We start from the raw sequence: 12,644 nt of genomic DNA on the forward strand, positions 1-12,644 counted from the left end.
CATGCTCTGGCTACTCCTTCTCTGTGGACCCTATAGACCATGGCCTAATGATGTAGACCTGCCAGGCCTAAGATGCAGGAAACAGAACAATTACAAGCGAAGTCTCCTTCCTTGGCAAGGACTGCCATCTTCCCCAGCCCCACCTCCTTCCTTAGCACAAGGAAAGAGCCCGTGACAACTGAATAGTAACACCAAACTCCAGGTTAAGGAGCCTTAGAAACTGATTTTGAAAGGGCCATTGTAAAGCTTCTCTTTAAGACTACACTGATTCCAACCTCAAACAAGAGAACCTGCCATCAGCTGGTCTGCTCTCGTTGAGCTCTATCCCTCCCTTCCCCGTCCTCCAGTCTCATCATTACACCCTAAACCCTCAACTCCCTCCACAAACACCTATTATCACTCGATCCTACCTTCTTCAAAGTAGTTCATCCACTGAAACTTTCAAAATACTCCTCATAAAATGTAAACACAGAATCTTAAGAGACACTGTGGCTCAATACCACTGTGTTCGGAAGATTAACTTTAAAAATTGATGTTTTTCTTTGTCACCCACATTTTGTATTGTAACTTTCCTGAAAAAACTCACTCCCCAGACACAAAAATTCCTCATGAGTGCAAATTAACTGTCTTATTCCTTTACAATGTTCCCTTTTTACCTTGTTCTCCCCTTCCATTATTGTTAAGTGCTCTGATACCCCTTGGGGTCTTGTTCGCGCTACATAAAACTTTTGAAATAAAATTAATAAATTCTCACCCCCTACCCCCAAGTAAAGAGACTTGTGGCGTAACAATACCCCGCGTCCCGAGCTTGGCGGGCCCCTGGCCTGAGAGCTCATGACTAGGTGGGAGCATGCGGGCCCCCTCAATCTGTACTTTGCAGGTGGGCCCCTCAAGGTTCGTTATGTCACGGCTCATTTTCCATCTTCAACAACAGCCTCTTCTCTTTCACCTTTTAATGTCCCACCTCACTCAAATACTCTCCACACCACCCACTTAGCTCCTTCTTCACCTGTTACTTCTACTCAATCTCCTCATGTTATGATCACCTTTCCTTCCCACCCTGACTATCCTCCCCTCTCTTCCTTTCATCCTCTCTCTGAGGCTTGTCACAAACAGCATTTTCATAGTAATACTCACATACTACAAAATGCTATTCACAAACCTAGTTGTGGAGTCCTCTGCATCGCCTTTCTTTTCTGTGCGGAAATGTCCACGCCAACTGCGGAGATTCCGCACACGGCCACCTAAATTTACGTAAAAATATGAAAGAGACAGTGGGAGTGGCTGGCAAATAAGGAAGACTTACTACTAAAAGGGAGGTTTTTGGAAGAGTAAGGAAGGGCTCCGGGAGGACTAGGAGGGAGTAGGGACATGCAGACACCCACACCCATAAAAGAGTAAGACCAGTACTTTTCACAAACTACACTTCCAAAGTTCCTACAGCTAAAAAGGACCTACAACAGGAAGCAAATGTACTGTAGCTCAGCCCTAGAGCTAGTCCTGCACCACACATGGCCAACCACTGGTATTACGACAGATACTGCACTTAGCTATAATGATACGTTTAGACTGCAACTGAAAGCCATGTTAAATGCACAGTAGAGTTCGAGACACTCGATACTCCTTCAACAAATATATTTAAGCCCTTGAAAAACTTCAGAACATTACTAATCATATTATCTTAAGGTAAATAAATTCTGATCTCTTTTTCTTAATAGAATAACACCACTTAGACAATACTAATTGTGATACAGGTGTTTGCTGAACTTGATGTTTTAGCCCACACCAGCCTCCAACTGTATGCTTTCCCTGTTTGACTCAGCTGTACCCTGGAAGTCAACACTTAAAATGGCGGTAATTCAGAGAGCCCGCAGCAGCACCTGGGTTTGGTTATTCACAAGACGAGCAATACCTGTCACAAGGACAGTGAAAGTGCCCTTGATGCACACAGGTCACAGAGAACTGTCACAACAGTTTGCAGTTTTTTCCAATCTGAAGAGAATCATTTCCATTTTTAGAAGGGTTTGTTTGTAGCCAGACGCCTCTCATCCACCACCTGAAATTTGGCTAATGAGCTCAGAGAGGGTACTGACAAAGGTGTGTGTTCCACCGGTCTAAGAGTGACTCCCCCTAGTCCAGTGCATAATTTGTACAAAGATAAGAGCCAGGGCTCTGGTCAGGAGGCCTCTGCAGCTTGCACCACTCATTGCCACTGCCAGCGTTACCAATGACAGTACCAGTACAACTACTAACCAGCACACTGCTACAAGTGTGACAATTCAGCCTATTCCAGCAACCAAAGCTATAAAAATAGCTTAGGTGGCAGCTATTAATTGTTTTTAATGCATCCTGAATTAATGAACAGTTGCTGGTCAGCTCATCTCTAAACTATACAAACAGCACCACCATGTGGCAGCTGTCATAAGTGCTGGTGCGGACAACTAATTGCCGGTGCCAAGCACCAGAAGCCACTGCCTCAAATTAAACACTGCCCTAGTCTTTATCTGTGATAATCTTTTCTGAGGCAACTATAAAGACATGAAACAGAAGTGGGCTGAGTGATGCTGTAGCCAACTACAGGTGATAAAGCAGAAAAGGGACTAAGTTACATTACTCCATTTTGATGGCCTGCGAAAGATTGAAACAAATTGAGAACAGAGTCATCCACTGATCTTCAGCTGATTAAAGGAAGCTGATATTCAATAATAAAGGCCACAATGGGGATTATGAGATCAGGTTGGTGCACACTCCCTGCGTTACCTGTGGGTATGATGCGGGCCCACACCAAGGCAGATTTCTTTGTCCCATCACTGGAACAGAAGCATGCTGCAAAGGATGTAGCCCTTAAACTGAGACCACAATCCTCTCAAATATATTAGGACAAAGATATGATGGATTTGGGCTTTTAGTCCAATGAGGAAAGAGATGTAAATTACATTTATTCAAAAGGAGATGAACTACCCCTCATTTTCTGAATACTGGGATCACATCTTTTTTTGGAAGGTTATATATTAATCCAGTGGTTTTCAAACATTTTGACTTCTGGGGACCCCCACTTAATCGTTACTGGAACCTGGGGACCCCCACTAAACCATTAATGGAATCTGGAGACCCCCTATAGAGTCATTACTGGAAGTCGGACCCTTGGCCTAAGCATTGTCGATGATTTCAACCGCAAACCAATACACAAGAAATGCAGAAAATAAACATTCATCATCCAAATACACAAATGACACATTTTATTATACTTGTAAAACACATATAAATAAATAAAGAATTCAAAATGTTAATAGAAAGATTTGAACTTTTCCAAATGTAATTGAGGCCACTCACCATCCATACTACATTCTGTTTGATGCACTTGCACTGCTCCCACGAATCAATCTGAGGATACTTATTTAATTTTTAGCCTTCAATTTCAAATTCCTTTCCATTTACAGTACGTTTAAAACTTTCAATTGAACAGTTACATTATTTATATACACTTTATTAACCTGTTAATATTATTTAATTTTCTAAGTAGTCGTGGGTACCCTGAGGGGGCTTTGCGGACCCCCAGGTCTCCCCAGACCACAGGTTGGGAACCACTGCACTAATCCAAGGGGCAACTCCTAGGCAAAGTCATTTAAAGAGGTCATTTATTGTATAGGGGAAAGTGCTTTTTACTCTTCCTGCATCGCTCATGATCACCAAGCACAGTACTCTATAATGTCCCTTTGATTATGTGTGTGTTGGTTTGAGACCTATCGTGACATCACTCACCCGGCGGCCCCTTTAACAAGCTGGGCCTCTGCTAGATCCGGCCTTTGATGCTGGCAGTTTTTCAAAGAGGGAGATGGAGCGAATGGAGCCCCTCAAAACGGAACCACAGGGACCCCCTAGATCAAAATTATAAAATGTTGAGATTGTTCGGGAGAACCCGAGCAGGAAATGCAAAGATGGCACCTTGCATAGGCCTTCCAGGTCTTACACATGCCGTCTTCTATGGGGCCTGTTACTAGATGGCCTGTCAAATGGAGCGGTAATGCTGAGCCCCGTGTGACCGTTATTATATGGTATTTTGACTCATTTACCCGCAATTATGAGTTAGAAATCTGGAATGGGGAATAACTACTACGAGGCCATTTGCTGCATTTTTCCGAATATTGGCCCTCTGCCTTCCAGAAAGGTCTCTTGTTCAGAGTCGGTGGACCGGTAAAGCAGGTGGCATTGTGATATTATCGGGTGCCTTGGTAATACACACCATGCACGTCACCGTGCAGAGAGGCATGATCATGCAGCGCTCATGTACCATTCAGCACTACTTGCAGTGGGCGCTATAAAATAGCAAGCAATGTCTGACAAGGGAGCCTGGAATACATCTCACTTTAGGATAGGCTATTAGGGTCACCCATGTTTTCCCTGTCTATAGATAATGCAGGCCGCCCGACACGGAGCCGCAGGTGACCCTCATAAGAGGGCGGGCATCTTAGTGCCACAGGAGAACCGGCGCACCAGCCCTCTGGGGTCCAGTGGCCGGAGGCCGCTGCCCGGGCCATGACGTCAGAGGTATTTATTGGGGGGCGTGGGGGGACAAGGTATTTAGGATTCCTACACGCCCCGGAGCAGTCTCTTTTGTCTTCACTGCCATTGGGGGCTTCCCTCAACCTGAACAGAGGCCCTCACATAAGAAAGACAGTCTGCCGCCTTCTGTTGTGACGAAAGCCTTTCCGGACCTTCCAAAACTTCTGTGGTGGAAGGATACACATAGGGGCTGCAGGTGGAGGGAGGGAGTATTTGGACCGCACTCACAGGGCCCTACCACCTGCGGACGGCACGGCCTGCACCCGGCTGAGCCCTGCCCGCCCCTATCCCCTTACAGTGAGGCGGTACATACCGCCCGCGGTGCCAGGGCCGGGCCAGGAATAAACCTGCGCCGGCGCTGGAAGCACCTTGGCTGCTGGCGGTCACTCGGCCCCTGCAGGGCTGAGGCTGCTGCCGGGGGTGTCTCTGGGTCAGCGAGCGTCTGTGTGCGGGAGGCCTCCATTGGCTGTCCGTTTATAGACCCCGCCATGACGGGGCACAGAAGACAGACTGCTGCTGGAAGGGTTCCCGGGACCGCAGGCCAGAGAGCTGTCACTTGTTAACCAGCTGGTATTTGGGAGAAAAAGAGTGAACGAACTGGATTTTGGCCCCTCTGCTCATGTGGGGACTCAGGAGCAAATCAGTAAGTTGGCTGGGGTCGGGATGTCTGTGGAGATGAGGGGGTGAGTGTAGGGGAGAGCCCAGCACGGGAAAGGAGAGGTGCTTAGAGCTGGTGTTATGTGAGATGATGCAGGCTGGTGGCTAATTTGGTACCTGCAGAATTAAGTTCAAAGAATTCTGGTCCAGGCTGTCCCCCTTGATCGCATCGTGTGATCCTCGGCGATTTTCTTTCCATTACCTTCCACCCATATGTGAAAACAATGTTTGCCATAGGGTAGCGACGCACGCCTTTCTGCTGCGCTGCCCTACGTCAATTAAAAAGGCTGTGGGGCTTATTTACAAGACCCCTGCCCAGCCGGTATGTTACTTTTTCCCATAAAAGTGACGCATCAGCAATGCAATAGGCTTGTAAATTAGCCCTTATGTATAAGATCCGGCGCATTTCTGTCCTTTCTCCCTGTGCTGGCCCTCAAAGGGCTGCCTTGCGCCAACGCAGGCACCCTTGCACGGGTGTTTCCTTGTCAGGATGATTGTTTTTGTGCAAGAAGGGACAGCTTCAGCAGAAAACAATTAAGGGAGGTGATTTCCTCTTTCTATGTGTGCTGCTGAATGAGAAAAAAACTAGGAGGAATCGTGTTTTTTTCTCCTCGTTGAGCCTCCCCTATGCCACCCCTGGGGAGGTGTAGGCTTTTCACGTATTCCCAGGTTTACAGCTTGTAAATCTGTGAATGTGTCAAATGCCATGGGTGTTCTGTGGGACCACACACCGTAATACTCATGGCGCGCCTCCCCATCGCAGTGTGAGGCAACTCGGCCACTTGCGCTGCGCTGCCTCACACCATATATGCAAAGCCATGAAAAACCACGCAGGGTGGTTCTACGTGGTCTTACAGATATGGCACTGCACTGCGTGCTGCCGGAACGTCAATAAAAGTGACGTTCTGGCAGTATACAGGGGCTTGTAAATGAGACCCTGGGAGTGCTTGGATATACTAACATGTGCTCCATCGCAAATTCACGCAAAGCAATGCATTGGTGTTTACTTTCCAGTGAAAAAGATATTTTGCACTGGAAAGGTACTAGTTTTTCTGTGCATAAAGTGATTTGTGCTGTTTTGCTTCACTTTACGTCAAGGGGGCGTTACTGGGGTGTAGCAGTGCAAACACTTATTGTTTTTGATGTAAAGCCCAGTCTACTAAGATAGCCAAACTGGGATTTGCATAAAAAACACAGCTCCTCCTTGTAGCAGGCGCTAGCATGGAGAAATGTCTTTATCATAAAAAATCCCTCAACATTGCATTTGTGATGAAGTTCACAGCATATATCCAGTGCATGGGAACCTTCTATGCTTATCTAGCCATTGGAATTTGAACTAGAATGGCATGGTAGATTGGGGCATTTACCCCCAGGCTGCCCTTCCTGGCATGGCAGCAAGCTCACGAAACACCACAGCTAGTTTGTATTATTGAAATAGGGTGGGGGAAAGCCCTTTCAGGCATGGGGCCGTACTCCCCACCCCTAAAGCCCCAATAGTCTTTCTGTCACCCAGGGGGATTATGCAAGGGAGTTGTATCTGTGATGGCATTAATGATGTCATTATATTATTCTTACCAATGTTCTTACTTACTTTGAAGCCTCTCATACCATTCTAGTTCACTGAGTAATGAGTACAAACAAAGCTAGGTTTATGTTATCAATGATCTGATCAATGATGTCATTGGTTGTCTTAAATGATGTTATAGAACATGTTATGAGTGATGTAATATGTGAGGTCATAAGCAGTGCATGGCGGGAGCGCAAGTTATAGTTAGCTATGCTAACTATAACTGGTACATTTCTATGATTTCTTTGTAGTTGAAAACCTTAATGTTGTCACTTACATATTCACCTAACTATAAGGTTACTTTAACCATTTTTTTCCCAGTATATATATATATATATATATATATCTCCATATCCTACTGGCGGTGGCCAGTTATAGTAAGGACCAAGTTTCCGTAGGAAAAGCGATTCTTGACTTGCCTATAAAGCTGGTTGACGAATCTTCATGAACTTTCCAAAAAAGTGCCCTTGTGATTCTCGCTGTGCATGAAAAGTTTCGGGGCGATCCGTCAAGCCGGGGCTGAGAAGAAGGGGGGTGTCAAAATACGTGTGTTCCCCATGTTAATTCCCATAGGAACTTTATACATGGCTACAGCCCAAACTGCTCAAGGGAATTACACCAAATGTGGCCGAAGGGTAGATATTGGTCCAGGGAAGTGCCATTTTGTGATTTGGTATAAATCTGTTCAGTAGTTTTAGAGATATTAACCAAAATCCAAATTCTATAGGGGCCGAAGGGTCTGCAAGCCCTCCAAATCTCGTGCTGAGATCTGATTGGCTGCCAACACTTCGGATTCTGCTTGAGCCAAGTCCCACAAAAAACATTAAAAAAAGAGAAGGGTGCAGGGTGGGAATATCCTGCCCCCCTAGGCCTCTTGGGGGAGTCCCAGATGGACCATGTCAGAGCAAAAACAGTTTTTAAATAACAATTGTCGGCAGGAGTCGCGCTGGAGCCACTGCTCCTGCCGAAAAAAACCTCAAAAGAGGTGTGGGCTGCCGCACTTCTTTTCTAATAGGCTCCAAGGTGGGCCAGGTCCCGGGGGCATTAGGGAGTTAAAGGAGGGGGGTGCATGGCCCATCTCCTGGGGCTTATAAATGCCTGGGGGACCACCACCTCCCCAGGGGTTTTGTGAAATTGAGGTGGGGGTGCTCGGAACCCCTTCACAGGCCCCTGGGGCCACACCTCCCTGGGGCCACAGAGCAAAAATGAATGGGGTGGACGCGGAACCCCACAGCCCAGAGATCACCACCTCCCTGGGGCTAAATTAAATGTAATGGGGGGACACGGACTCCTCCCCCGGGACCACAACCTCTCCAGGGCCAAAGTAACTTTAAAAGTGGGAGGGGGACCGTTCTCAGCCCCAGGGACCCCGGCCTCCCCTTGGCAGGACATACTAAATGAAAGGGCGGCACGGTGCGGCCCCCCCTCCTGGAGCCTTAGATGACTCTGTGGACAGGCAAACCCCCAGATCCTGCTCCTACTATGTCCCGGGGAGCCCGCCAAGCCAAAGCAAAAACTTTGTTTCCAACAAGCGAGAGACGAGAAATGCTCCCGCTTCCTGGAAGCAGAGCATTCGTCTGTTTCCCTGCCTGCTGTCAAATGACTGCACAGTCCCTCGTTCCCATTTGTAAATGGCCGGACCCCAGGAGATGAGGTCCCCAGGGTTGAAATCGACCCGGGGAGGGGTGCCGCACGGCCTCCACCCCCCTAATACAAATAAAATTTGAAAAGAAGCCGGGCCCCTGGGGATGGGTTTACAGGGTTTGAAATTGGCCTGGGGAGGGGAGCTGCGCAGCCCACCTCCCCCATTGCAAAAAAGCCCAGCCCTGGGTGATGGGGTTCCCAGGGCCGCAATCGGCCCAGAAAGGGGGTCCAAGTGGCCACCCTTTCCCATCCACTTTGCAAAGGGGCCTTCTGGCGCAAAACTTGTTGGGGAATGAAGTCCCCTGGGCTAATGAGGGTCCTTGGGGGCCATCAACCCCTCCTGTTGCCTCCAGTAAGGTCCACCCAGCGGGATTGCTGCTAGGTGATACAAGGCCCTTCCCTTTCTCCACCACTCTACAAACCCACCTCTTGGCGCACTACTTTTTGGGATAGAAGTCCCCTTGGCTCTTGATGGTCCCGCAACCCCTAATACAAATAAAATTTGAAAAAAGAAGCCCGGGCCCCTGGGGATGGATTCACCAGGGCTGTCTTAATCGTGTCACCTTTTTGCCTTCATTGCTTACTTGTTGGTCCTATGTAAGGGGTTAACCCAAACCGTATCTCTAGTACAGCACACCAATACCTATTCGATTAAGTTATGCTTCAGAAAAACGAAAACTAAATAAATAAAATAAAATATCTTTACGAAAATTATCCTGCTTCTGTTCATTTACAATGATCTTTTTTGCAGTTTCAATCCTATAGATGGTTTATTTTGTGCAGTGTCCAAATAAGTAATTACTAGTAACTTTAAATTTTGCTTAAATTACATGAGATTCTTAGTATATAGTAATAGAAATCCTTAAAAGATTTAATAGTATTCATATTACTCCGAATATGATATTATTTAAATGTTTAATAACCAAACATACTTTTAGTATTGTACTGCCCTTTGATTTTGGTTGGCTTGCATCAACCTACATTATAACTTTACGTATAAAGCGACATATACTAAAAGATTTATGGTAAGATTGCAGTGCCTTGTAGTTTGCCATGGTCTTGATATCCATGAGAATCTACAGCCTTGCCTCGCTGTGTTTCACCTCTCCGTCTGTCCGCTTGTCTATCCTCAGCGGGAGTGCATCTCCGTCCACGTGGGGCAGGCAGGAGTCCAGATCGGCAATGCATGCTGGGAACTCTTCTGCCTGGAGCATGGCATCCGCCCGGATGGCACATTCAGTGATGGAGCATGCGTTGGCAGCTCGGATGACTCGTTCACCACCTTCTTCAGCGAGACGGGCACAGGGAAGCACGTGCCGCGGGCGGTGATGGTAGACCTGGAGCCCACTGTTGTAGGTAAGTTTGGTGGAGAGACGAGAGTTTGGCAATGCATGTGCGTCTGTTAGTGGAGCTCCAGGAAATCTCATGATGGCCATGGCACAATTTGTTTCTCATTTGTGGCAAGATCAAGAGACTTCTGTTTGGAATAACCATGTGAGGTCTTAGGACCAGAAGCTTACTCAGCTGAAAAGTTCATTTCTAAAAGGGCAATGGCTATCAGCTCTAAGTAAGTCCTGTTATGTTAAGATATGTTATGATATGTTATGTTATCTTACAGATCTTTTATAGTGCACGCAGACTACCAATAAGTGCCTCCTCAGAACCAACAGTAACCGCCTTAAATTAAATGTAATATGGCAGCTAATTTACCCAAGAAGCTATATTAGTTGCTATAGCACCGCTTCACAGTGCAGTTGGCTGGAGGGACACATAGGAATCCTGCCTTTCAATAACTCGATTCGTTTTTATGTCTAAGGTTGTTACATTTAAGTCCCTTTATATTCAAGTAAATGGCTTTCCAGCAATATCCCACCAAGGCCAGTGGCAGATGCTGGTTGTCTCTACATTGTCCAACACATGGATTAAGAACTTTTCCCTTCTTTAATGGGGCAAACAGTGGCTAAGCAGGGTTATCCTGGGCCCTAAAGCAAAGAAGCAAAATGGGCTTTCCTATTGGCTGTGGCATCAACGCCTTAGCCTATCGCTACACTCGTCAATCTCCTTGGTCATAACCTGTCATAGCCACCCTGCCGCTCATCACCTACCACCATGCACAAAGCCAATTGTATTTTCCTGTCTGAAACAGTAGTTGTGAAAGTCAGAGCGAGAGTCCTTTGAAGAAATGGGGAGGTGGAGGGAAAAATAACTGCATGCATGTCACAATAGAAGGATAATAAATGGACATTCATTTGCAAGAAAGCCTTCACTCTTACTTTTAAGGAGTATTGAGAAAAGTAATTTAAGTATCTGTTGTAGTTAACTTCTGTCTCAAACACTTTAAACAATAAGGAACCTATGCCGCATTTGCACCTTGTATCAACCATGCCTACAAATACAACCCGAAACATAATATAAATAAATAATGATGATGCAGGTAGAGGTAAGTTGCTAAAGAAAATTGAGAATATTTACGCAAATATGAACTGTAGATAATCATTTTCCCCAACCTTTATACATTCCATTAGGCAAAAAAATGCTTTAATCGCATATTATCAGCAACATTCGTGAATACGTTGCTTTCTGACTCTGGTTTAAGAACCTAAGGTTCCTCGGACAAGGCAGCTCAGCGGGTCCAGTTATAACTCTCCTAGTCTCACCCATGATTTACTGCCTCTGCCTGTTTCACAAGTTAGCCTTCTCACACCTCCTTCCTCTATCTAGCTGTTTCATAATTTACCTTTCTTGCTTCCCCATTGTATGTGCACATCCTCCAATCCAATTACTTGTAGTCAGATCCCCTTAAAATATGCACTTAGTCAGATGCATGGTTTAGGAACTGGAATATACAACTCGCTGCAAATTCAAACCGGATCTAACCGGTTAAATTGGGGCGGGCTGCAAATTATGTCTTGCTCATGGTCGTCAAAACCTTGAAACTAGACATTGAGTTGACTGGGATCTGGATGTCTGACCAGCTCTTCAGGGAACATAAGTACTAGTTTTGTTGGACCGGTGGTTTATAGAGCAGCCCCTCCCTCCCCATGACCTGAAGAAGACCTTTTTCAGTGTTACCTAAAAGAGAGGCTGCGTGCTTCCTGAATCCCCTCCTGCTGGGATCAAGCTGGGAGCCGTGTTTAACCAGGTCCTGAAAAGCGTAACCTGTAGATTGGAAATGTGCCAACTCTTCCCAGAAAAGGAAGCCTTCATCTACCTGCCCTAAGACCACCCTATCCTGGCGCAGACGCCACGATGGGCGTTTTAGTAAGGACCAGTGTTTGGATGTATGACGTTTCAACGCGTGCTTTTACCACGCATGCCTTTACAACGCAGGTTTTACAACGCAAGTCGTTACAACGACTTGCGTTGGGGGGCGCTGGATAGTGAATAGTTTAATTTACTATTCCAACTCCAGTCCCCGTGGATAGTAGGGAAGGTGTTGGATAGTAAATTAAACTATTCCCTATCCTAGAGCGCCCCCCCAGCGCAATGCGTTGTAATAACTTGCGTTGTAAAAGTTGCGTTGTAATGGTAGTGCGTTGTAAAAGTTGCGTTGTAAAGGATGTTCCCCCCAGTGGTTCCATGGTGGAGCAGATCCAGTGGAACCAAACAATGACAATGAAATACTGATGAGCCACATGAAGTAGAGACTGCCAGGGGAACACACTCAACTGCACAAATGAAATATCTCATACTGGCCCCTGATATCTCTAAACGATGCCCAAAAGAAGCCCATGGCGAATACGGACCCACAAATAATATAAGTGTTACATCTGTGACTAGTAGATCCTAATATTTAACCATCTGAAATCTCCCGGTAGCTCCTTAATGCACAAAGAACTGGTGACTGCAACAGCAATGCTTAATTTGAGCCGGTGCTCAGCACCGGCACCTAATTGTCAACACCATACTTAAAAAATGGCGGTGCTGCTCATTTCATTTTGAGATGAGCAGAACAACGGTTGTTTAGGAATACAATATACATTAAAATAGTGTTAATACCTGCCTCCCCAGCCATTACTTTAGCTTTGGGGACCTGGAATAATCTGAACTGTCGCATTTACATTCGAAAGGGATGGTTAGTAGCTGATTTGACAGCGATGACAAGGGCGATGGGTGGTGCAAGCTGCAATGACCTCCTGGTCAGAGCCCTGGCACTTAATATTTTACAAATTAAGCACTGCAACAGACCAATGTTGAGATTCAAGCCCGTTAA

General features: G+C 46.2%; 1 protein-coding gene across 2 annotated transcripts in view; it reads left to right on the forward strand.

The window, feature by feature from the left end:
• TUBA8 (tubulin alpha 8) overlaps positions 1-12,644 on the forward strand; it is a 64,566-nt gene that overhangs the window by 27,804 nt on the left and 24,118 nt on the right. Inside the window, exons 1-2 of one of the 2 annotated variants that reach the window (XM_078673594.1) lie at positions 4,962-5,206; positions 9,565-9,787. In XM_078673594.1, the coding sequence (XP_078529720.1) occupies positions 5,183-5,206; positions 9,565-9,787 (247 nt within the window). In that variant the 5' untranslated portion in view covers positions 4,962-5,182. Of the gene's footprint in view, positions 1-4,961; positions 5,207-9,564; positions 9,788-12,644 lie in introns of those variants that run through there. The other variant, XM_078673595.1, reaches the window with a different exon arrangement.

The sequence above is a fragment of the Lissotriton helveticus genome, chromosome 1_1 (assembly GCF_964261635.1).
Source record: "Lissotriton helveticus chromosome 1_1, aLisHel1.1, whole genome shotgun sequence".
Taxonomy (NCBI): Eukaryota; Metazoa; Chordata; class Amphibia; order Caudata; family Salamandridae; genus Lissotriton; species Lissotriton helveticus.